Source organism: Triticum urartu, chromosome 2 (genome assembly GCF_003073215.2).
Source record: "Triticum urartu cultivar G1812 chromosome 2, Tu2.1, whole genome shotgun sequence".
In the NCBI taxonomy this organism is placed as follows: Eukaryota; Viridiplantae; Streptophyta; class Magnoliopsida; order Poales; family Poaceae; genus Triticum; species Triticum urartu.
In genome coordinates, this window is record NC_053023.1 from 495,590,545 (window position 1) to 495,616,908 (window position 26,364).

Here is a 26,364-nt window from a genome sequence, read left to right on the forward strand (position 1 = left end):
TCAAAAGTCTAGCTGTAACTACATACCCTGCCTCCGTTTTCGCCTGTTAGATAGCCTACCTTGTGTGCATGACCAGCCCTCTCACCTCGCACTTCTCTTCCACCCAACATAACACAAAATATTCAACCCATCCTTTGCCACTCTCCAACCATGATTTGGTGGGTAATAAAATGCCTCGGCGTTGTACAACATGGAGAGAGGGAGAGCGAGAGAGAGAAGTAGTAGTACTATGCCTCTCACTGTTGCATTAAACAAAACTAATTGACCTCTCCCCATCCATCTCCCTCCCCACTATAAATACTCGCCATCTCCATTCCAACTACACCAACGCAACACGCTCCTAGCATTCCAACTCCCGGGCTTCTCTCCTTCCAGAGCATCCCCTCCCCTGTCGCTCTCACTTTCATCTGCACGCCTCCTGCTTCTCGGACCCGACGCAAAAGTAAGCTCCCTCCCTATATGCATCCATCTCTAGTGATCTCTAATCTCTTCTAGGTTGCAACAATCGATCAATAGTAGCTTTCAGAGCGTATGCTAATCCATAAGTTCAACGTTTTGATGTATGCAGACAGGGGATACCTCTGAGGATGAGCCGCAGCAACAGGAAGAGCTCATCAAAGGGCCTTGACCTGAAGCTGAACCTCTCGCTGCCCGCAAGAGGGGACTCCTCCAACAGGGTGATGGCTGACGAGGAGTCGTCCCCGAGCTCGTGCCTGTCGTCGGAGAACGAGCATGGCCTGCAGTGGTCCAACAGCCCCGAAGCGACGTCCATGGTGCTCGCCGCCTGCCCTCGCTGCTTCATCTACGTCATGCTCCCCCAGGACGACCCTCGGTGCCCCCAGTGCAAGAGCCCCGTGCTCCTTGACTTCCTGCAGGACAGTGGCAACAATAACAACAACACCAACAGCAACAGCAGGAAGAGCAGGAGGGGGTGAAAGAAGAGGGGGAGAGGCTCCATTCGGCTGCACCGACATCAAGAAAAGCGTTTATATGAAGTCCTAGGTCCAGTAGTTCTCTTTCGTTTGATCATTTCTTCAGTGTAACCATGATATGTCAGTATTAAAATTGTGAGACTGGCATATATCCATGTGCTGGTGTCACGATTTTGACACATCATGGATACACTGGGGACTATATCCCCTCTCATGTGTTCTTCTTCGGTGGTTCTAAATGGAGTAGTTTGTTAGGCATAGGACCAGACTTCTTCTCTTCTGTTTCTTACTTTCAAGACAAGAAAAGATTACCCCTGAAAATCTCAAGTTGGGCCGGATGAGTATTATTCTGAAACATCTATGATAGACAAGCATCTGCGACTTCACACCATGAACACCCATCTGTTCATTCCTTTGTGTTCAGACAAGGTATGCAAATCCACCATACAAAGTGGAGAAAGTGCAAGAACAGTCAACCCCAGAAGTGGAGTGTTAGGAATTTGTCACCACAGATTAGTTGAACTAACCAATTGGCACTACAACTCCCACGCCTCAACATAATGAGGACTCTACCTACTATCCTTGAAAAAGACATCATGTAATTAAAAAGGTGATGGAATTTCAAATTGGAGAGATATAGTATTTGAAACAATCAAACAGTCTACGGTGTGACGCCATGCAATGAATACCGATTGATTTCAGGATCCATCACTCTATCTCTTGCCATTATACTTCCATCTGAATACGTGCATTGTGACGCAGCACGCCAGCAACCTAATTTAATGCCCGCTTTGGTCAACTTTGCAAGCCGATTGATTTATGTTTACTCAATAAAGACATCTCAGTTTGAGTCCACATCATCATAATCAGATACGGAGACCAGCCATGCTACTTGTTGGCTTGAATCACATCAGAAAAGGAAAAAAAACAGACAGGAAATTAAAAAACATGTGCTTTGTTAAGTGTACCTTAATTGTCCTGATTGGAACGGTAAGCATGTCACTTTCATTTCATCTTTCAAAGAAAAGACCTGTGTCCTCGTGTAGTTCAACGACAAGGCAGCAGAAAAGGAAATGACCCCATTACTTCCAAAGGAAAGTAAATGACACACAACATGGGAAAGAAAGGAAGATAAATAAATACTCAGGCCAAATTTTGGTATGATATGTGAGGCTGCTATAATTGATTGATGTGTGAGATTTTCTGTTCTTTCCTTGTCCTGGATAACTACAAACACGTGATCCAAACATAGTTGGCATTTCCTGCAACATAATCAAACACTTTCAGTAAATGAAATTGGAAGATTGTAGAACAACTTAGTCGGACAGGAATTTGGTGAACATGGTTCCACGCGCACCCCTTATGAGTAGTAAATTCGAAAAAATACTATAAAAGATTAAAAAAACTGAAAAAAAATTAGTCGACCAAGTTGGATATCCCAAAAATTCAGATTTTTTTGAAATTTTCTAGTATATTTTTTGGATTTACTATTCGTATGGCTGCACGTGGAATCATGTTCACCTGTTAACCCCCCAACCCCCCCCCCCCCCCCCCCCCCCCCCCCCCCGCGCGGGGTTCTTTTACAAAAATAGTACCCCTACGTACTCATGTGTACCGGTATATGTTCCTCCATGTTGGTGAGAAGAGAACAATACTTGGTTTCATCCTTAAAATTATACTTCAAGAATATTAAAAAAAATACAGTTCTGAGACCTGGAAGTATCACTAAAATAAGGGAACTTAACAAATCAGAAGTAAACTATCTATAATTAGAGTACAATAGCATGCCTTTGGGTTCAGGGATCTTCTTAACTCCAAAAAACAAGGTCTGCAAAAGAAAATCCATGGAAGAACTACCATTCGAGATACAGAAGTGGCAAGCACCGATATGTGTATACGAAGTACATGATTGCCAAGGGTCAGACCACATATTAAAGCTCAATGAAGCCTTAATATGTGTGTTTTATTTTAGATAAGGTGGGAAGACTGAAGGCTATGGATTCCTGTCCGGGAAGCAGTTATATGGATGAAAAATGAGCATGACTGCTACATAACAATACTGAAAAGATCAGAAATAAGCCATGCAGCACTTCTGCTGTTCTTGACAATCTTAATAGCTTTATTTGTGGCGCATCACTTAAAAAAGACTTTGGTGATGGGTGATACTTCTGAGACAATATGTTCCAAGATAAGATGATTTAGCTGTTCCTTTCAACCAGCTAACAGGTTAAATATGTTCCCCAGTAGTGGATTCCCCTTAGAGAGAATTCCTTATTTAACACTGTCTTAAAATTTATTGCCTTATTTGACACTGAAAACTTTTTTCTTCCTTATATAACACCGTGTCTAAATTTTATGCTTTTTATGACACTTTCATCCATCTAAAGCCATAACGGTGTTAAATGACACCTGAAAAGACCTATTTACCCCTCATGTGATAGATGACCTAAATTTGTGTGTATTCTGTGATTGAGGGAACGAACACTTTCAAACTGCTTATGCGGAGCGTCGCGGTAGGCAACGAGGCTGTGCCTCGGCTTCGACTGGACGCTGGCCGCCTGGCTCCTCTGGATGAGATGGAGTACAGCACATCATAAGCAGATGAGCAATACGTGTGTGCTCGTCGATGCGCGAGGATGGACTTATGCGAGCGATACGTGCGTGAGGATGGGCTTGTGCGTGCAACATTCGTGAAGATGGTCCTACGGCAAGCTGCTGATACATGGGTGGCCGGCACGCGCGTATTTCAATATGTACGCGTACTTTCCGGCTACAGGCTAATCAGACTGTACGGTTGCCGACACCCAAAAGCCACGAGCCCAACTAATATGCATGCAGATACTAGCACCAGGCCTGACTAGCACGTAAGAGTATGTGAGCAACCTAATATGTATGTACGTGCAAAACTAATCAAAGATGAGATACCGCATGCATGTACTTGTGCATGTTTGCTTCACTGTATATTCTGCATTCATTTTATTTGTCAGTAATTAAATTCTCTTTGGTACAAAATCACGTCGAACACCATCCAAATAAAGTCACATATTGAAGCTAAACAACAACGTAAATTTTTTGGTCACATACCCAATGAGGGGCAAATTGGTCTTTTCAGGTGTCATTTGACACCGTTAAGGCTTAAAATGGATGGAAGTGTCATAAAGGACATAAAATTTAGACATGGTGTTATATAAGGAAGAAAAAAGTTTTCAGTGTGAAATAAGGAAACAGTATTTAAAACAGTGTTATATAAGGAATTTTCTCTTCCCCTTACGGTGAATGCATTAGCAGAATGATATACTACAAACCAATATCGATCTTCTTGAAAACTTCTGTGCCTCTAAGTTCATAGTTGTTCAAGGTTATTTAGGTGCATTTATGGGTGAAGCTGTCAGAGTCTACATCTGCAAGAATATCTCTAGCTGTGGCAACAACACGTTATGGAAGAATCATGAATGACCTGATAACTGAAAAGCCCTCGCATTGGACTGGGCAAATAAATTCAGCACTACCATGTACAAAGGGATGTGTGGCATAGAATTTCCCTGGTTTACGCTGACATATTCAGCCGAACAAAAATATAGCAGAACGCTAGTAGAAATATTCACCATAGTGATGATCCATTAACCATCGATGGTCCCAATCTGCAAACAGAACAGAGTTTCACAAGTCATTGTTGGATCAAAATGGGCCGTACAGGCGCTGAGGAAACAAGCAGTACCATCGCGCCAGTCCATCACCCTGCCTGCCGAATCCAGAGGACACCATCAGATGAAAAATTGGTTAGAAATGGGGTGCAAAATCGAGGAGGTGTTAGGGTTTAATCCAACAGAAAAGCCCCAAGCACGCACAGACGGTGCCTACAGATCAGGGGAACGAGGGGAGCTCGGAGTCCCCAGATTAGGGTTGAATTTGCAGCAAACAAAAACGGAAACCAAGAGCGCCTTCAGATTAAATTTCAGGGAGAAACGAAGGAGACCTAGCTGGGCCACGCCTCGGATCGATACCCCCCCATGCCGCGCTAACCTGAAACGGAGTTTGGAGCTTGGCGGAAGCGGTGCGCCTTCGTACCAATGGCCAAGCACCGGAGTTTCTTCGATTCTTCAGAAGGCAGAACGGGAAGAAGCGCCGGCCGGAGAGCGACGCGGGCAGTGTACTGTGCACGCTTGGGTTCAGGTTGCTTTACCTGAACCCCTTTTTTTATTATTATACAAGTGAAAAGTCGAAAATTCGAATCTGAGCCCGAGCTCATCTGCACCTGCGCTCACGAAAAAAATCAAAATAAATACTAGAAAAATTCAAAAAATTCTAAAAAAAATTAAAGTGATAGACAATTTGATTTATCTTTTTTGCTGAGAGCTGCACAGAAGTTCAAATGGTTTGAAAATTAAAGCGTACCTCACACATCAAATTGTCTACCACCCTAATTTTTTTGGCATTTTTTGAATTTTTCTAAAAAAATTATGAATTTTTTTTGACCGGGTGCAGATGCACCCGGGCACCGAAACGCCGCTCTCGTAAAAAGTCGCTTATTCTTGCTTCGCTTTGACCGGTTTGACAAATTTTACATTATTTTAGATATAAGAGAAATTTTACAAGTTTTTTTTTGAGGGGTAGAATTTTACAAGTCCGGTGCAGAAGCACGCGTGTCCGACACATCACGCAGCTCAACGGCCGTGCAGGGCCCGCAGCACGACTGAGGCCGTGGTTGGGCTGCGAGGCGAGGCCCGCGTGCCAGCACGGAACGGCCCATTGTTTCTGAAATTTTTATTTTTGAATGCCCAAAAGACTAAAAATAGGCCCAAATCAGCCCAAAAGGCTGAATAATACACGTGTCAACCGGCACACGTGCCATGTATCGGGCCGGCACATTTAGCTAATGTGATGTACCTGTTTATGGCTTCGGTGCACGGGCCCATTCCAAATATGTCTTTATTAACTTGGCTAAGCTTTTTCTCAACCAAAAAGAAAAGAATGCTTAGCTAAGGCTTACTCACTCTACTTGAAAAGAAGGCGTATAAATTTTTTCTGAAGTCAAATGAAGTAACAAACTTGGTCAATTTTTGCATTCTTTGATTTCAAACTCGGTGTACATGCATTTTTTTCTAGCACGGAGGGAGTAGCTTGTTATTCTTGGATTACTAGAGAGGACTTACCGTACTAAAAAAACTAGACATGACTTACCTATTTTATAAGCTCGTGTGCAAAACATAGTTGTAAGAATGTTAGCGGAAATTACAATCAAAATACTTTTAGTATAATACAATCAAATAAGGACACCATATGGAACAAAAAAATCGATAGGCCCCTTTCGCTAAAAAGGGAATTGATATATCACTTCTGATTTTTTGGACATGAACCAAAAGGAAATTACTAATTCTTATTGCAAAGAGTATTTATAGTTTAATCCTTACGAAAGAAATTCTATAGTGGTTCTTTTATATGAGTATGCGGGTGGAAAAAATCATACGCCCATGAGTTTGTATGTTTTTTTCTATAGTGTTGCATCAAACACAATTTGGAAGTGGTGCCAGAAAAATGATTATTGGCATGCTTTGGCCCCTCTATAGAATATTGATTCATCGTCACAAAAAATATTGATTCATCACCTTGGGCCTTTTTTATTTCTCATGTACGCATAGCTTTGATCTTATATGACTTTACTAGTTGTTGGTGTGTTTCTGTGCATGTGTTGGTATTGGTTGTGTGTATCATAGGACAAAGGATTTATAGCAAGCAGGTGCGGGGCACACAACCCCCTTTTTCTTTGGCTTTCGATCTTAAAATTTTGATATCTTCTGTATCAAAAGTCCAAATTAACTCTTATTTCCATATTCGTGTATTTGATGATGAGGCCTTTCATGAGATACATTTTGAATCCATATTTGACGAGTTTTTAAAATTTTCTTAAGTTTCAACTTCTGAAACTTAATACGTGCAACCGACAAAATCGTGCATCTCAAATCCCACAACCAACAAAAATGTTTCAACTACTGAAACTTGGTACGAGCGCCCGACAGAAACACAAGTTTCAGAACCTCCGACTGACAAAAATGTAAGTTTTAAACCTGCTATTGACAAAAACATAAGTTTTAAAAACTGAAACTTAAAATTTATCGTGTCCACGTGCGGGGTCCAAGGATTTTGCAGTTGCGAGGCAATTGGGCGGCTGGGTAAGTGCATCCTCCCGCACATGTGTGTCCCTGTAAATTTCTGTGTATCGTATCTATATAGAGGAGTATGTGCTCATAGTGTTTGTATCCTCTCGAGTTTTGATATACTTCTTATAGTGTTTGTATCCTCTTGAATCTTGATAAAACGTTATAAAATTTATCCTCAAGTGAAAGAAATTTACCCTTTATCGAAAGGAAAACGGAAAACGATTCTAGCACCGCAGTACGCGAGTGCTTTCTTTCAAGGAAAAACAGTCCACCTGTAATTGGCATCTTTAGCTGCTATTAGTAGTATCGTTTGTCTAAGCCAACTTGTCGGGTCAATTTCTTGTCTCATCGTGCAGCTCCCTATGATCCTGTCTCTCGATTTGGTCTTGCACGGGCCGGCTCTAAATTCCAGTCGATCACTGTGTTACACGAGGATTAAAAATGCTCGAATCGAAGGTGGCGATCTATGGGAATCCCGAACCCTAGGGCGATTCTGCTACGAGCCTACGATGAAAACAAGCGAGGAGTCGGTCAACCTTGCATGTGCAGAGAAACGCTGCTCTGAAAAACACTGTTTGCAAAGAACAAAGTGATGCCATGTCAGACAACGAGCTTCGGTTCCCCATCGCTCGCCATAACTCAGCACCAACAAACAAGCTACTCCTACCTACTCTTCATCAATCATCACTCCCTGCGCAGATACTACCGCAGTACACACCATACAGTAGTCTCAGTTATTTGGCCAAGTTTTGTTTACTCAACGTAGAATGTCAAAAGGCCACAGGCATAATTAACATGGACAGGGATGACACCTTCCGGCAATTAAGATGAGCACTGAAAGGAAACAAGGAGATTGCATCCAGGCGCAACAAAATACTCCTAGTAAAGAGAGTGGCTGCTGCTGTTTAGCCATTTCTGTCGTTTTATGATCGCCAGGGCCTTTCTTATCGTTTTGCCAGTGGAACGTAACAGTTCGTCAGGCCCTGAAAAGAGCAAGCACGGCCCCCTTTAAGCGCGAGCATTTCGGATCAACCCTAGTACGATCCACTTTTCTGTGGAGCCAGCTTGTTGTATATTCCAAGCCTTTCTTTCTTGTGCTAGCGAACAGGGGAGCCTCGCAGCTCTCCGGGGAGACATCCTCATCTGACACATTGCGAGCATTCAGGTTCAGTGCCTTTGAGCTTCAAAAAAAAAAAGTTCAGGGCCTTCGGCTCTGTTCATATGCCATTTTTTCAATTTTTTGGAGTCGCTTTTCAAGGTTGCGACAAGAGAAGAGTACAAACAGATTTGCTAAGCCATCTCTAGAGCAACTACATAGTCATCATATGACCCGATCATCATAATAACCGTTAATATGATGGTTTTGATAAAAAATAATGCTATAATAATGCTACACTAGAGTTTTCGAGAAAATTACACAAACCACCTACTTTTGGTGCTAATTTTGCACAGAACACTCATTTTACAGGTTTGTTGCAGAAAACATCATATTTTGGGGTAATTCATTGCAGCTAGGTTTAATCCACCATTTGGGTGTATTAACATGCTTCTTGACAAGTGGGTCCAGTTTGTAAGTGCGCCGGTGAAAAAAATAGCCACATCAACAGCCAACTAGAACAGTCAATATCTCATAATTCGTTGCTTCAATTGAGCTGAATTTTTTCTAGAATATTAGTGAGTGTACACATGGTTTACTTTTTTACATTTTTTTAAATGTTAAATTTGAACAAAAATATTGAAGGAGCCAACTAACATTGCAATACCGCCCAGTATTTTGATGCTAAAACCTCATGGCGGTAATTTTTTGGGGTGTACGACTTCATGATGTCTGTACTGGTCATATGATAACTACTTGGATGGTAAAACCTCATGGCGATAATATTTTGGTGCCTGAGACTTGATGATGTCAGTAATGGCTTTATGGCAACCACTTGGATGCTAAAGCCTAACGGCGAGAATATCTGCCATATCTCGGCGCCACTGATTCTATTTTATGAATATTGTGCCTATTTATGAATCATTTTAGATTTACATAGCAATCTTATGTTTTTCACATGAAAGTTTGTGGTGTGCTATTAACTAGATGTAACCAATAATGAAACTGGAAATTTCAGCTAGTTTGGATCACATAATAATGAGATATTCACAGTTTACATTGGCTCATACAAATATTTTACTCAAAATTCAAAATTTTCAGAAAAAATGCAGAACAATTTCAATAAATCACACATGTACCCAGTACTATTCTGGAAAAGGGCAGCTCATTTGGACCACCCGTTTGTGAGATATTTGCAATGTTAGTTGAGTCATTCAATTTTTTCGTTCAAATTTAACATTTTCAAAAAAAATGTAAAAAACCAATAAATCATACACGCACTTACTAATATTCTAGAAAAAAAAAGCAGCTCAATTGAAGCAAAGAATTGTGAGATATCGACGGCTTTAGTTGGTTGCTGATGCTACAAGTTTTTTTTTGCCGCGGTGCACTTCCAAACTGAACCCACTTGTCAGAAATCATGTCAACATACTCAAATGGTGCATTAGACCTAGCTGCAACGAATTACCCTAATATGTGATGTTTTGTGCAACAAACCTGTAAAGTAGGTATTCTATGCAAAACTAGCACCAAAAGTAGGTGGCTTGTGCAATTTCCTCTAGAATTTTGATATGGCTTCTGGTTGATGTAATTTATAGAGGTCACTCGATAAACGACTTCGCAGCCTCCATATATGAAGGTCAGGGAGGGTCCATATGGAGCTCGCTCCAAACCCAACGGTCAGCATGGGAGGGAAATTTTAGCTTTCTTCCATCTCATGTCGTCCATATGATTGGAAGCAACCGAACCTCCCACGCACCACCAGCGACGGGCACCCGACCATTAATGCCATGCCCCAGCACTTGGATTCCCGTGACAGCTCGTCGGATAGTCTCCATTGTCCACCACACACATCATCTCCTAGCTTGTGTGTGAGCAGGCTGGGAGAAGTCCCGTCAGCAGGCGAGAGGAATGTGAGCATGGCCGTGTTTCTCAGTGAAAAGTGTGCCCCTTGATGGTCGTCTGTCGCCCCTCCTTAACTGCTTTCTTAATGGTAGCTCCAGCGGCTCTGACCCGCCTTCATGCGACCTCTTCCTCTTCAAACATGTTTCAAAAATTATCCTCGGATGCCCTGGATCCCTTCTGAGAGCAGTTGGAAGTCGTCCTTGACGTGCTCGCGAGGGATGAGCCGAAAGGGAGCAGCGGAATTGGGACCACGTGATCGCTCCCGCCATCGCCATTGTCGTGGAAGAATGGCTGGCCTGGGACAATTGCACCGAGGCCATCTTTCGGGGCATCGAGGTCCGCAATGCCGCCGCCGCCATAGAAGCATGGCTGCCCTGAAGCGCGATCACTGAGGCACGCCGTCTGTTAGTGTCACTTAGTGGCGACTATAAACACTGAAGCGAGCCGAAGGAGCGCCGCCGACATCGCCCCTCCATCGTCGGAGTCGTGTACAACTTGTTGTAGTATAAAGTCGGGAAGTCGTCGTGCTAAGGCCCTCATAGGACCAACGCATCAGAACAGCAATCGCCGTCGATGAAAAATAACGCAGATCAGAAGTATCCAACCCGAAGACACACGAATATAGACGAACAACAACAAGATCCAAGCAAATCCATCAAAGATAGATCCATCGGAGATACACTTTCACACGCCCATCAATGATGCTAGACGCACCACCGGAACGGAGCTAGGCGGGAAAATCTTTATTACATTTTCAGGGAAACTATAATAACGGTACCATAAGATAGACGACGCATTTGGGCCTATGGTTCTTTTGATGCTGTGGTAGATTACGATAACTCTTCTTTCCAAACAAGCTTTTATCTGTTATAGTGCTTGGCTAATTAGTACACTTATTACTGAATTCTATGGCTTTTCTTACACTAATTTTTCTTGCCGGTCTTGTGATCTTGTCCGTCCATGGCGGGATCCGACGACCCGACGCACGCTCGCAGCATATACAGGTGCACCTGCCACTTGGGCACGAACTCACGAAACACTGCCTCCGTCCTGCAATTTAAAACCGTGGCACGAACAGACGACAGGGCTTTTCCTCCTCAAAAGCTCCGACGGCGGCGAGAGCTCGATTAAGCAATCAAGCAAAGATGGCAGAGGTCTGATCTTGAGAATGATGACACGCTCGCGCGCGTGGAGATTAACTAACGATTAAAGAGCTGCTCCCCGAGAAAACCACTTGGTTATCTGCGATGATGCATGCAGGCAGGAGTCAGGACAAGCGCAGCAAGGAGCATAGACTAGTTAAATAATCCCGCGGGAAGAGAATTTTCGTGTGTTCTTGAAATTGCTCCAAATTTGTGACTCACAGCGCCCAACCTATGAGATTGCCTTTGCCCTGGGATCTCTCCTCAGTTCCCGTTCCATTTCAAGCTACGGAGAGAATACTCCCATGGATCACATGCTTGTGCTTCGGCCTCCAGCGCTATTTACTTCAGATGAACGCCTGCCTGCCTGCCTGGTCGCAAGTCTTTCCCATGCCATGCCATTCCTCGCAGAAAACCACGAGTGTGAGATGTGACATGCTTACACCTGCCACATTGCGGCATTCAATGGCGTGCAGATTGTGCCAGCCCGCCAGCCGGAGCCAGGGACGCCAACGATAGGTTTTTGCATCGATGTGCTTGTATTTTTTGAATTGCTACTGGATAGTAAGACTGTTCGAGTAGTAATGAAAGTGTGATTCAGAAAGTGACGGTGCAAACAGAGCAGCAATACAGAGACAGTCTGCGTATGTAAAAGTGCGAAGTTCTTCTGTAAGAAATGAACTGCAAACGGCAGGTCAGATATGGGCACCGCAGGACCCATATGATTTGTGGACAACAGAACGCTGCACCAACATATAGTTAAGAATATTTACAAGAGCGGGTGTTTGCCTCATGACTATAATATCACCGCAGCGTCCGGGGTAAAACCCACGCGCCACTGCGCAAAGCCGCAAACCCCTCGTTTTCTGTTGTTTTTTCTATATATATTTTACATTATACCAGCAGAAAGCCGGAAACAGCTATCTGATACAATGCTCTAAAAAAAAGCTATCTGATACAATATTTAGCAAAGTAGCTTTCGACACTTTAAAAATACAGATATAAAACGAGCAAAGAAAGCTGTAGATCAGTGGTCACAGCCGGAGGGAAAGGAACATGATGAGCACACCACGGTCTTCGCAACGAACATGCCCTAATGTCCACCCAAAAAGATACTACTAGTTGTTGATGGAAACCTTTCTGCGAGGACTTCTAAATTCAGAGATGTCTCTGTCTTTCTAGCAAGTTAAGGATGAAATATTAAACATATGACGCTTTGATAAATGACAAGGCGTATATTCAGCAAAGACATATTGGACCGCTCCATTTCCCCCCTTATTATCGTACCAATTAAGTTGTTTGCTCTACATAAATGTGAACATAGTAGGGGATGTAAAAACATCTTTGTGAAAATCAATAAATAACTATGTAGATTTGAAATCGAGTGCACAACATTGAATGATATTTTTTTTCTCACTCAGATACATCGCTATTTCTCTAGCACACCGGTCTCTTTACACAATTCCAACTATTACAAATTCAAAACTTAACTTGAGGTTGTCAAATAGTGAAACCATAAAAATGGATAGAAGGGTGAAAGTCAGGAAAACAGAAATGCGAGTAGGAGTAAAGACCACTTCGACTGTGGCAATTTCATAAGATGCTGGATTTCAGCCCTCATGATTTATTCATGAAAGGGATCTTGGGATTTTTTTAAGGCTTCAACCTCATAAGTGTTATTTTGATTAAATGTATGGTGTTACCTAAATTCTATCGATTGATTTCCTATGGGTTAGCCCCATAGAAATTTCGACATATTTGGCAACCACATTTTTACACTCATTAACATAGGATGGGGGTACTTTTTCCAAGTTTATTGTGTTCCCTCTAAACTCATATTTCCTATGGTTTGCAACTATATGTCCTGTACTTGCACTCCTGAAATTTTTGTGTTTTACTTGTTCCTACAATCCAATGGGGCCCCTCTTGTCCTTTGGTTTTCTGGAGCCAAAGCCGTTTCTCAAAAAGAAGAAAAGGTACATAGCCTCTACATTGAATGATGCACTCATATATATTATTGATTAATGATAACGCCGAACAAATAGGCTTACAAAGAGGAGGAAAAACTTGAGTTCATGCCTCATGACAGCATCCCCAAACCACCACCAAACCTATGACAACATATTAGTAGACAAATGAAGGAACGTTCGACGATGACACCTTCAAGAAGGAACCAACGCTCACTCGACAATGTTAGATGTTACAATCAGATGTCTAAAAGAGCAATCATTCCTTAATCTTGTTTTGACATTGATGACAATATACTCATAGGGGACTAATAATGTTTACTAAGTGAATCTATAGGTTTTATTCGACATTGTTACTTCATGTGTGGATCATAGACCCCCCCCCCCTCCAATGATTATGGCTCAAGATATGTGCAACAATGGCGAGAGCATAGCTTTTCATTTTATTCTTGAGTTTTAGGGAATACACACTATTAAGTCTTGGGTGGCCAGACTGTCTGGCTAATTACTTCCAGAAAACATAAAGCTAAAATGTCTAGCCAGACATATGTTGGACGGATGTTTAGAGTGTGTTTTGGTCCAAACCTTGGCCGGATTGTTCTGGCAAATTGCTGGACTGTTTGACTAATTGCTCGCGACAACATAAAGGTTTTATCGTATACAGACGGAAGGTTATGAGGACCTTTTTTGTTCGGCTAATGGTCGGCATGTCCGTGCAACTCAATCAGATTGTCCGGTGGTTGGTGTTTTTCTCTGCAGCTAGTGCTGTGCTAAACAAGCGTCAGTGGATGACCTGTTTTGGCAGTATTCTACCGGACTGTGGGGTGAGCAGTTTTCTGCACTAAAACGGCTAGTTTCGCTCATGGCTATAAATAACCCTTCATCACTCCGTGGAGGGGTCGACCAAAACTTCAAACAAACCCTAGATCTGAGAAAGGCTCCCTCTCATACTCCACACACCACATCGAAGATTTCTTGGAGATTCTTGACAATTCTTGAGAGTGATTCCACCCAGTTGTAGATCCACTCCCCCTCTCCCTTTTGATGGAAGTAATTTATTATTTGAGAAAGACTTGAGCATTTTCACTTTATTCTTGTTGCTCTTGGAGGTTGAAGACTCCTAGACGGTAGGGGTTCTTCGGTGAGGAATCAAGGTATACCCTCGAAAGTTTGTAAAGGTTTGAGTCCGCCTCAAGGTCTATCACTACTGGTTGAGACTCGCCTTCATGGTGATATAGAATAAGGTGAGCCTTCCTAGTGTTGTTGTGCCTTCGTGGTAACACCATCCCTCCAACGTGTGACTAACTTCCCTCCAAAAATTTGAACGTTGGGATACATCCTTGTCTACGTGTCTTTGATTATATCTAACCCTAACTTCCTACTTGTGGTTTACTTTGGTCACTAGACCTGGCATTCATCATATTGTATTGTGTTAGCTTTCCATAGCAATTGTTTAGGCATATTTTTATATTCTCATAACCTAAACTTGCTAATAATCAAGAAAAAATGTAATGTACCTATTCACCCCTCTCTGGGTCCACACGATCCTTTTAATGTCATACTAAGGGCTATTACATCAAAAAGTATCTTCAGACCCGCACCTTCGACAAGGTAACGATGCACGAATGTTGACGATACTTAAACAAGAGAGATGCAATATCATGGGTTTTCACCCTGAGAGAATACATTTTCGTTGTCCACCACCATAGTCACCGGCCACAACTATACCAGTCTGCTCACACATAACTAGCTAGCCAAAGTAGCCGAAGCCTTTTATTGATTTACTTTTATTGTATCTAGGTGATATATCACAAGAGTCCAAGCTCCTTCTGTCTATCTTGCGGATTATACACATCCAAAAACATAAAAAAAATTGCAAACATAGTAGTCTCTAGAGGAAAAAATGTTGAGGAACATAGTAATTTCAAAATTTTCCTACGCACACGCAAGATCATGGTGATGCATAGCAACGAGAGGGGAGAGTGTTGTCTACGTACCCTCGTAGACCGGAAGCGGAAGCGTTAGCACAACGCGGTTGCTGTAGTCATACATCTTCACGACTGAAAGTGCTAGTGATCGACTAGAGGGGGGGTGAATAGGCGATTTTTATGAAAGTCTTCAAAACATGTAAGTTTCGAAGACAAACGATAGAAATAAACCTATTACCATGCAGCGGAAGGTAGACTACACTAGGCAAACCATAGTCAAGTATTCAATCAAGTGAAAGCACAATGACTAATAGCAGCTAGGCAGTAAGGATCAGGTAGGAAGATATTGTGAAGCCAATCGGAACAAGTAATCACTCAGTGAAGCCAAATGGTGATGCAATCGTACAATGACTTCACAAGGACCAACAGTAAGTAAAGGGAAGGGAAGGATGAAACCAGTGACTCGTTGAAGACAATGATTTGTTGGACCAGTTCCAGTTGCTGTGACAACTGTACGTCTCGTTAGGGAGGCTGAGATTCAACTCAGAAGACCTCGTCTTCACCTTATTCCCCTTGAGCTAAGGACACCCAGTCCTAGCCCAATCACTCTGGTAAGTCTTCAAGGTAGACTTCCAAACATTCACAGACTTCGTTCACCGGCGATCCACAATGACTCTTGGATGCTCAGAACACGACGCCTAACCGGCTGGAGGATTCACAGTCCTCAAGTGTAATAAGTCTTCAGATCACACAGACGGGAAGACTTAAGTGATGCCTAACACTCTTTGGCTCTGGGTGTTTAGGGCTTTTTCCTCGCAAGGAATTCTCTCTCAAAGGCTTCGAGGTGGGTTACTCTCAAACGACAAAGTCGTACTCTAACTCTGAGCAGCCAACCGTTTATGGTTGTAGGGGGTGGGCTATTTATAGCCACTAGGAAACCCGACCTGATTTTTCCGAAATGACCCTGGGTCACTAAGGAACTGACACGTGTTCCAACGGTCAGATTTCAAACACACACGACAACTTTACTTGGGCTACAAGCAAAGCTGACTTATCCAACTCTGGACAAGATTTGCTCTCATAGTCTTCACTCGAAGACATAGGATTTTGGTTAAGCATCACTTCAGTCATTCTGGCTGGTTCTCTTGGACCCCACTTAACAGTACGGTGGTTCCTATGACTCAACAAAGAAAAACACAAAACGACGAAACTGCTAAGTCTTCGCGCTCCATAGTCTTCACGCGATGTCTTCTCTTGTGATAGTCTTCAATGTGAATGTCTTCACATACCACCTTTGACCTCAATGTCTTCATACATTTTTAAGGGTCATCTCTGTTAGGAAAACCGAATCAATGAGGGACTTCTACCTGTGTTATCCTGCAATTCTTACAAACACATTAGTCCCTCAACTAGGTTTGTCGTCAATACTCCAAAACCATCTAGGGGTGGCACTAGATGCACTTACAATCTCCTCCTTTTTGGTGATTGATGACAAACTAGTTGAAGTTTTCAACGGGGAATATAATATGTGAAATTGTAAAGGATAGGGAATTGTCTTTGTAAGTTGCAAGGGCTCCCCCTGAAGATGTGCATATAAGTAATTTGCTTTTGGAATGCAAATGCACATGGCAGGTTGTACTTGTGGAGATCCTATTCAACTTATGATGACAATTCATCATGCATGAAAAGTATGTGAAGATAATGACATGCATAATGAAAAATGGACGTCTGCAAAATGATCTAAGTGCGGAATTTATCGTCGCACATGCGGAATTTATCATCGCATCACAGAATAGCAAATAAGTAGCAGACGACCATCGAGTTTAAGTGTTACAACTCAAAGAACCAAATGTATCAAAACGAGAGTTGTAAACACTAGGCAAAACATAAAGCAACCGTCCATATGGATCCGCTTGAAGACTATCAAACTCATATGCTTCTCCTCCTTTTGTCAGTAAGGACCAAAAAGGTTTGAAGACATAGAGCATCTACTCGTTCCCATGAGGAGTAGGTGAAGCAGCAAGGTCGTCGGTGTTGTTCGGCGGTGCAGACGAACTCAGGGTAGTGTCGATCCGTGCAGAAGTAGGGAGCGGTGAAGTGGCATCGTCTTCGTCCTCGATCACTCTGGCATTCACAGTTGCCGCGGAGGAAGAGAACTCAGAGTCTTCAAGAGACGGAGTTCGTCGCAGCACAGTCCTTCTTGGAGGTGTGGAGTCAAACTTGAAACGTTCAGAGAAGCCATCCTCTTGAAGATCATCTTCAGAACACATAAGCGTCAGCCCTTTCCATGTACGCCGACAGGTTTCATGGGCAACAAAGGCATTCTTGGTGGCAAGATTGCGAATGCGGTTGACATCCACCAGGAGGCCTTGCATTTGGCGCTTCAGTCAGTCATGATGCCTATCCTATTTTTGATAAAGGGCAACCAGAAGCTCTCGGTCATTGAGAACATGAGATCGCTTCATGGGCCGTTGGGCAATAGTGCTTTTAGTGGCTTTAGTGAGGGCACGATGAGGTGCACGTGTAGTACCAGCCAGAGGATAAACACGAGTGACTGCTTCAACTCCTTCAATGTTTTGAGAGAAACTTTGATGCTCATCATTCTGAAGACTAAGAGGTTCCTTGGCAGGCTCTGGATAGATGGCTTCAACGGACATATCAACGTCAGGCAGAAAGATCCGATGATTGCGAGCAGAGGGCTGATATGAGACAGCTGAGTGTAGTTTGATTAGCCGCATTGTCCATGGAGCGTAAAACTTCAAGCCAAAAAGATCAGATCCTGATGCAGCAAGTTGGTGGATGAAGAAGTCTTGTGCATTGAAGCATTTGCCATGAAGAATATAAAAGACCAAAGTCTTCATTGCACCTTCCAGCTTTGCATGTGGAGAATGTCCTTTGATGGGCCAGAGAGTTCGCTTGATAATGTGATAGATAGTGCGTGGCAGATACTCAAGGTCTTCAACAAAGAACTCCTTAGGATATGCAGCATCTGGAGGCAAAGGCTTCATCATGCTAAGCATCTGACTCATGTTCGGTTCAGGCTTATGAAAGATGCTCTCCATAGCTGCACTGTGAAGCTGACAACCAGGTTCATAAAGATCTCCAGGAGTGGGCAGACCAGTGAGCTCAATGATATCAAAGGCTTTGGCTTCGTGATGAACATTGCCGGTCATCCACTCAAGGACCCAAGTCTTCGGATCTCTGTTGTATCCACGAATGTGAAGAGTGGCATAGAATTGGAGCAGCAACTCTTCGTTCCAGTGCTCTTGGTCGGTGACGAAAGGCAACAATCCAGACTCTTTGAAGCAATCCAGAGCTTCTTCCAAGCAGGGCAGACCAGTTATGGCTTCAGTGTCAAGACGCATATGAGGGAAAATGCGACCTTGATTGTACAGAATGCATGAGTAATAACTTCGCTGCGGATAGCTCCAGAACCGATCAGAAGATATTCTTTCCCTTGAGTAGGGGTTCTTGGCGCTATTGAAGAAGGTGTTGTCTGCTTTGAAGCCGTTGACATTAAAGGATCCGGGTGCTGATGCAGGACCTGGAAACCTGGGCAACCTTGGCATTGGCTTCTGTACCTGAGGCCTGTGCTCAACGTGATAGTCAAACTGAGGACCAGCAGCAGGCGCAGGAACAGGAGCAGTAGGCATCATTGGCTTCACTAACTTCTGGCACATTAGTTGGTGCAGGCTCCACATTTGCTTCAACCATGACAACGTCATTGGCTTCATTTGTGTTGGTGGTGGCAGCCTCAAGATTCTCAACCTCCACTTGATGACTTGAGACCTTGGTCCTTTGCGAAGCCTGCATAACGCTGGCTACGCTTCTGGAGACGGAGTTGGCTGGGCATCAAAGTCATCTTCTTCTTCTTGCCGGGGTGGTGTGACTTGTTGTTGTGGGTGATCAGCCCATGATGCATCCTGAGCAATTGGCGTCAGAGGACGACCAATGCTGATGAGTTCGTTGTGCATAAGCACAGGCGATGATACCATTTGGTGCTCGATCTGAGGAAGAACTACATCATCTTCAACATTGTCATGGTGACCAATGTCTTCAGCAGCGGTGGGATCAACTGCTGGAATGTCTTCAGCTGCATGAGCCTCTGTGGAAGCAGGCTCATGGACAATCAGTTGGCGCTCTTGATGTTCAGCTGTAGGGCGAACCATTGAGATAGGGTCAACAACTAAGGGCTCTGTGGGAGCAGCCCGATCCTTCTTGGTTTTGCGCTTCTTCTTGGAGGGAGCAGCGTCAGAGGCTTCAGGATGTTTCCTCTTTCTGGCTTCAGCCTCAGTAGTCCTCGTCTTCTTCAGTTCTGAAGCGGTTGACATGACCTTTGGCTTTGAGCCAGTCATGCTGGCTGGGAAGACAATGGGATGTGCTTCCTGCCTTGGTGCTTCGGGTTCGGCCACAGCTACCTTCTTCTTCTTCTTTGCAGCCATCCTGGGATCGATGCCAGGACGACCAAGAGCCTTGCGCTTCTCAGCCTCGTTGTAGGCTTGCACACACTTGTCAGCCAGGCTCTTCATGCGCTCATGAGAACCTTGAGCTTCTTCACGCTTCTTGAGAAAGGCTTCTTTGAGCTCGTGCAGCATGATCTTGAAGTCTTTCACCTCTTGCACGCTGAGCTTGGCCATGTGCTTCTTGAACTGAGCTTTCTCAAAGTCGATCTTTTGCTTCAGTTCAATGATGCGCTGAGCTAGAGCTAGCTCTGAAGCAATGGCGCCATGGAAGGCGACACTGAGGCCAATTGGAAGTTGCAGGTCTTCAAAGCTGAGGTTGGGCGTGTCAAACCACTCATCAATGAAGTTATGTATGATTGCCACGTCAAAGAGAGGCAAATCATTGAAGATTTCTGCTTCTTCTTTGCTCTTGATCAGTTGCTCAAGAGCGTCATCTGCAAGATCTTCATCGCTGGACAGATCAATGGCGTCGTTGCGCAGAATAGCAGCAGCAGTCAGTTCTTGGCTGGTGTGTTGCAAAGGCATCTTTACTCTTGAGGGCTTGGAGATGCGTGACAAATCTTCAGACTGCACACTGTCTTCAGGAGGTGCAGTAGCCAATGGTTTTGCTCATGAGATTTTTGGTGCTGAGGCAGGCATTGAAGCTTTAGGCTTCTTCAGTTTCTTTGGCTTCGGCGGTGCAGGCGCTTCATCAGATTCAGCGTCATCTGCAGGCTCATCCACGGCTGTCCCTTGAACCATGATATGAGTGATGAGACCTTCCAAGTTGTAGAAGGGCCCAACAAGATTGGGTTCAGCTTCGCGGGTGCCATCGACACGGGGAGCAGAAGGACCAGGGTTGAAGTCTAGTCCCAATGACTTCTTATTTTGCTTAGACGAATTCTTGGCAAACTGGAAGTTGAATTTGAACAGATTGTCGTCACGACACCATAGCAATGACGATGGGTGTGCATCTGCAGGCTGTGGTCCACGGACCATGCAGGGATAGAAGCCTTGTTCAATGGCTTCATCTCTGGACCTGGGTTGAAGATTTCTGTATAGGATGTCTCCCCATGGTCGCTTGATGGCATTTTTCTCAGCATATTCCTGGGTCACAAACCGGTACTTGAACCATTGTTTTGCCCAATATCTTCGAATCCATTGGATTCGGGTCTTGCGCTGATTGTAATCCTCTTCAGGATCTGTCTTGTAAAGCTCTGAGAGGTCATCAGGAAAATCTCTTGACGTTTCCCCACGACGCTGTCTGCCACCCTTCCTTACTGATTTCTTTGCAGCAATGAACTTCAAACTGAATGGCTTCAACACGTTCAAAGGCCTCAAAGGCTTTCGCTTGCTGGACAAACAGGAACTGACTTCGGGAGAATTTATATGATGCTGTAAGAATTCTGTAAATGAATGCAGACTATGAGAACCAAGGGATTCTCCCACGGACACGTACCTGTGACAGCATTAAGGTGCGAGGGAAGGGGAAGAGGTCATATGCATTCTCAGAAGATTTTGAAGATAAATCAGTTTAGAAGACATTGACCTCATCGTGCGAAGACATTCACTCATAGATAAGGAGTTGGTTCCAGATTTGTACAAATTCACGGATCAGTACAAGTGAGGAATCTAACTACTTTGTGAAGCATAAGTGAACATACTAGGCATATTATGAGATGCAGTATGAAATAGATCCAACTTGTGTGAACAGAAACTGCTTGTGGTAGAAAGTGATGAATCTATAGGATCAAAGGGGCCGTAAAAAGGAAGTTATATTTACCACACGAAGAACTGCTAGACGGAGTGGAAGAGGAGGCCGAGCAGTTCGATCGTCCGTGCCCTAACTTGGCGACGGAGGACACCTATGGCGACGGCGGAGAAGACGATGTCCGCGGCCAGCGTGAAGACGGCGTCGGAGAGGTCGCGGCAGCTAAGAGCTTCGTCGCCGGCGTTGTCGAGGGCTAGCGGTGGCGCTAGGGTTTGTGCGAGAGTGGAAGAAAGGATAATGACTGTGGTGAGACGTGTATTTATAGGGACAGGGACGACACAGTGTTATTACACAGGTGCCCCTGGCGATTGACATCTGAAGGACACGTGACCATCATGCAACATATCGGAGGTTGTTCCACGTTCCTACGCATGCCTGGATTGTCGGGTGGTCGTTCCCACTTCTCCGGATTTCAGGTGAAGGAATTAGCATTGAAAGCGGACTTAATGTTTGTCTCTGTATCTTCTGCTGACAAGGACGCAGAGAAGACATTCGACAGTTTCAAGAGAATGCATATGATTTGGAGAGATAGAGTTTGAGATAGAAAGCATAGAGAGGTTAGGGTCCAATCACATTCACTTAGTTCAAAAGATTCAACAAGAAGACATAACTATAAGTGAATGCTGTAGAGGACAGAACACTAGTATATATATATAATCAACATAGTGAAGATAATCATGAAGACAGGTTGAGATTGAAGCCAAACCAAATGTGAAGACATAGCAAATGTAATGCATGGGTGAAACACTTCAAACAGAAGAATTTGGTGGTGGCGTTACCCACCGTATAGGAAGTATTAGACCCAGACACGGCGCACAATTATCGTGACGCTCTGAAGTCAAATTCCACATTAATGTATTCACACTTAGAATGTATGTCTTCATTGATTGAAGATATACTTTACTTCGTGTGTTGCACATCTAAGTCATCAATATGCATAAGTGTTAGGATGTGTGCCTGATCACAGGACATTTGAGGATTCCAAGATATTTAGCTCACACCGTAACTTGCAAAATCTCTTCTTATCCAAGGGCTTGGTGAAGATATCTGCCAATTTCTCTTCAGTGTTGACGTGTATGATATCAATATCTTCCTTCACAACATGATCTCTGAGAAAGTGATGACGAATTTCAATGTGCTTTGTCTTCGAGTGCTGAACTGGGTTGTTGGCAATCTTGATGGCGCTTTCGTTGTCGCGGTAGAGTGGCACTTGCTTCAGATGAATGCCATAGTCTTTAAGTGTTTGCTTCATCCACAGAAGTTGAGCGCAGCAAGATCCAGCAGCAATGTATTCAGATTTAGCAGTGGAGAGAGATACACAGTTCTGCTTCTTTGAAGACCAACATACAAGTGATCGTCCCAGAAAATGACATGTGCCTGATGTAGACTTGCGATCCACCTTGTCACCAGCATAATCAGCATCCGAGAATCCAACCAAATCAAACTCTGAGCCCTTTGGATACCATAATCCTAGTGTTGGGGTGTAAGCTAAATATCGAAGAATTCGCTTCACAGCTAAGTGATGCGATTCCTTTGGTGCCGCTTGGAATCGAGCACACATGCAAACACTAAGCATAATATCTGGCCTAGATGCACATAGATAAAGCAAAGAACCAATCATGGAGCGGTATACCTTTTGATCGAACTCTTTACCATTGTCGTCGGGACCCAGATGATGTTTGGCTGGCATTGGCGTCGTGAAGCCTTTGCAGCCTTGCATACCAAATTTCTTCAGGCAATCTTTGAGGTACTTCTCTTGAGATATGAAGATGTCGTTGCGTTGCTGACGTATTTGAAGACCAAGGAAGAACTTCAGCTCACCCATCATGGACATCTGATATTGCTCTTGCATCATATATCCAAACTCTTCACTGTATTTCTGATTGGTGCAGCCGAAGATAATGTCATCCACATATATTTGGCACACAAACAGTTCACTATCATATGTCTTCATGAAGAGAGTGGGGTCGAGGGAACCAGATTTGAAGCCTTTGCTCTTCAGGAAGTCTTTGAGTGTGTCATACCAAGCCCGAGGGGCTTGTTTGAGGCCATACAGTGCCTTGTTGAGCTTGTACACCATGTCAGGATGTTTTGGATTTTCAAAGCCAGTCGGTTGTGCAACATACACTTCTTCTTCAATCTTGCCATTGAGAAAAGCGCTCTTCACATACATTTGATATAGAAGTATGTTATGATGATTTGCATAGGCCAGCAGTATGCGTATGGCTTCAAGTCTAGCCACAGGAGCAAATGTTTCATCGAAGTCAATCCCTTCAACTTGAGTGTACCCTTGAGCAACGAGACGAGATTTGTTTCTAACAACTTGACCATGCTCATCTTGCTTGTTGCGATATATCCATTTGATGCCTATTATATTGTGCTTGCGAGGATCAGGACGCTTAACCAGTTCCCATACATTATTCAGCTCAAACTGTTGAAGCTCTTCTTGCATAGCTTGAATTCATTCAGGTTCCATGAAGGCTTCTTCAACTTTCTTGGGTTCAGATATTGAGACAAATGCGAAGTGCCCACAGAAATTTGCTAGCTGTGTTGCCCTTAAACGAGTGAGTGGACCTGGTGCATTGATGCTATCAATTATTCTCTCAATCTGTACTTCATTTGCAACACGAGGATGTACATGACGAAGATTTTGCTCTTGCTGATCATTGTCATCGTTAGAGGGATTGTCTTCAGGCTGAGCATTGTCTTCAGGTTGATCAGGTGTGGAGATGATAAGTTCCTCTTCAGGTTGAGCTTCAGACGGTATGATTTCTCCAGTTCCCATAAGGTTGAGCTTCATCTAGCACATTTGGCAGGTGCTCTCTTTGTGAGCCATTCGTCTCATCAAACTGCACATCCACTGTTTCAACCACTTTATAGTGAAAAAGGTTGAAGACTCTATAGGAGTGCGAATCCTTTCCATATCCAAGCATAAAACCCTCATGTGGTTTTGGTGCAAATTTTGAAGTGTGATGTGGATCCTTGATCCAGCACCTGGCGCCAAATACTCGGAAGTAACTGACATTTGGCTTCTTGCCAGTAAGGAGCTCATAGGATGTCTTGTTCAGAAGCTTGTGAAGATAAACACGGTTGATGATATGGCATGCAGTATCAATGGCTTCTGGCCAGAATTTTCTTGGAGTCTTGTATTCATCAAGCATCGTCCAGGCCATCTCAATAAGTGTTCTGTTCTTGCGTTCGACGACGCCATTCTGCTGTGGCGTGTATGGAGCTGAGAATTCATGTGTGATGCCTAAGGTATGAAGATATGTATCTAGGCCAGTGTTCTTGAATTCAGTGCCATTGTCACTTCTGATGTGCTTTATCTTGGCGTCATAGTTGTTCATTGCTCGACTAGCGAAGCGTCTGAAGACATCCTGCACTTCAGTCTTGTAGAGGATTATATGCACCCAAGTATATCTTGAATAATCATCAACAATGACAAAGCCATAGAGACAAGCAGTAGTAGTAAGAGTTGAGTAATGAGTGGGACCGAAAAGATCCATGTGGAGCAGTTCGAAGGGTTGAGTCGTTGTCATGATTGTCTTCGAGGGATGCTTGGCCCTCGTCATCTTTCCTGCTTCACAGGCACCGCATAAGTGATCCTTCTTGAACTTGATGCCCTCGATGCCTATGACATGCTTCTTCTTTGAAAGGGTGTGGAGGTTCCTCATGCCAGCATGCCCTAGCCTTCGATGCCAGAGCCAGCATTCAGAAGCTTTTGCTAGAAGACATACTGCAAGTTGTGGTCCTGCTGAGAAATCTACCACGTACAAATCATCTTTCCGATACCCTTCAAACACTAGATACTTGTCAGATTCCATTAGTACAAGGCAACGATATTTTCCAAATATCACAATCATGTTTAAATCACAAAGCATTGAGACAGACATTAAGTTGAAACCAAGGGATTCAACAAGCATGACTTTATCCATGTGTTGGTCCTTTGAGATTGCAACTCTACCTAGACCCAATACCTTGCTTTTACCAGTGTCAGCAAATGTGATGTGACTTTTGTCAGATGGACATAAAGTTGAGTCCATGAGAACGCTTCGCTTGCCAGTCATGTGATTTATACACCCACTATCAATAATCCATTCTGAAGCAGCTGGTGTCGTACCCTACAGTGCAGTTAGGGGGATAGGCTTCACGAAGAGAATTGTTAAGCAAAAACATTTGACGAACCAGTGGATTATTAAAGCTTAGATCGAGATTAGGACTGATAGGGCAAGTAGCAAGCGATTCAGGAACAAAGTACATAATAAGACCATTTGGGCATTTGATCTTGCGCCCTATAAGATGTTTAAGGTCCCCAGCAATAGCGTCAGACGATTTTGGTTTTCGTCTGGAGACCTTTCCCTGCAAAATAGAGTTAAGCTTTCTTAGCCACCCACATCTTCAAGGGTGGCTTCGAAGCAATGAGTCTAAGTGCAGCATCTAAGAACTTTGGCTTTGGAGCCCTAGCAAAAAGTCTTGCAAGTGGACAATAGTACTCATACGAATAAGCAGAATAGTTCTTGGTCTTATGAACATGGCGGTTTGATGAACCGTGCTCATATTCATAGGCCTGAGTATGGTTTCCCTGCAAAACATTTGCGTTAGTGCGACTTAGATGAGTCATCTGTCTGTATGAAGCCTTTGGATCGTATGAAGCCTGTGGTCTGGGGTTTGTCTTCTTCACCTGTGGTGTCATGATGACATTCACAGGAAGATTCTCCAAACACCTTTTCGGCACCCAGATCTTCTTCATAGGCGGTCCATTCCTGTAGTTAGTACCAATATATCTGGCAAACACTTCACCATTCTGATTCTTAAACAATTTATAGTTTGCATCAAAGGATTCATCAATAACAATGGGGTTAGCACAAGTGAAGCCAGATAGGGTGGATGGATCCGCTGAAGATTCCTTTGCAGCAACCCATGTGGTTTTGGAGTACTGCTCAGGTTTCCAGTAAGAGCCATCAACATTCATTTTCCTTTCGAACCCAACACCCTCTTTCCTAGGGTTTCGGTTCAGGATTTG

At 43.6% G+C, this 26,364-nt stretch overlaps 2 protein-coding genes across 2 annotated transcripts in view; one reads left to right on the forward strand and one right to left on the reverse strand.

The window, feature by feature from the left end:
• Window positions 1–587: 587 nt before the first annotated feature.
• LOC125538176 (protein GL2-INTERACTING REPRESSOR 1-like) lies at window positions 588–1,318 on the forward strand. The gene has a single exon (XM_048701458.1). The coding sequence runs from the start codon at window positions 588–590 to the stop codon at window positions 933–935; it is 348 nt and encodes a 115-aa protein (XP_048557415.1). The 3' UTR covers window positions 936–1,318.
• Window positions 1,319–1,468: 150 nt separating this feature from the next.
• The window catches only part of LOC125537125, a 40,173-nt gene continuing 15,277 nt past the window's right edge, over window positions 1,469–26,364 (reverse strand). Inside the window, exons 2-5 of the mRNA XM_048700421.1 lie at window positions 4,956–5,187; window positions 4,651–4,674; window positions 4,538–4,573; window positions 1,469–2,194 (exon numbers count right to left, since the gene is read on the reverse strand). Coding sequence (XP_048556378.1) covers window positions 2,160–2,194; window positions 4,538–4,573; window positions 4,651–4,674; window positions 4,956–5,187 — 327 coding nt within the window. The 3' untranslated portion in view covers window positions 1,469–2,159. The remainder of the gene's footprint in view (window positions 2,195–4,537; window positions 4,574–4,650; window positions 4,675–4,955; window positions 5,188–26,364) is intronic.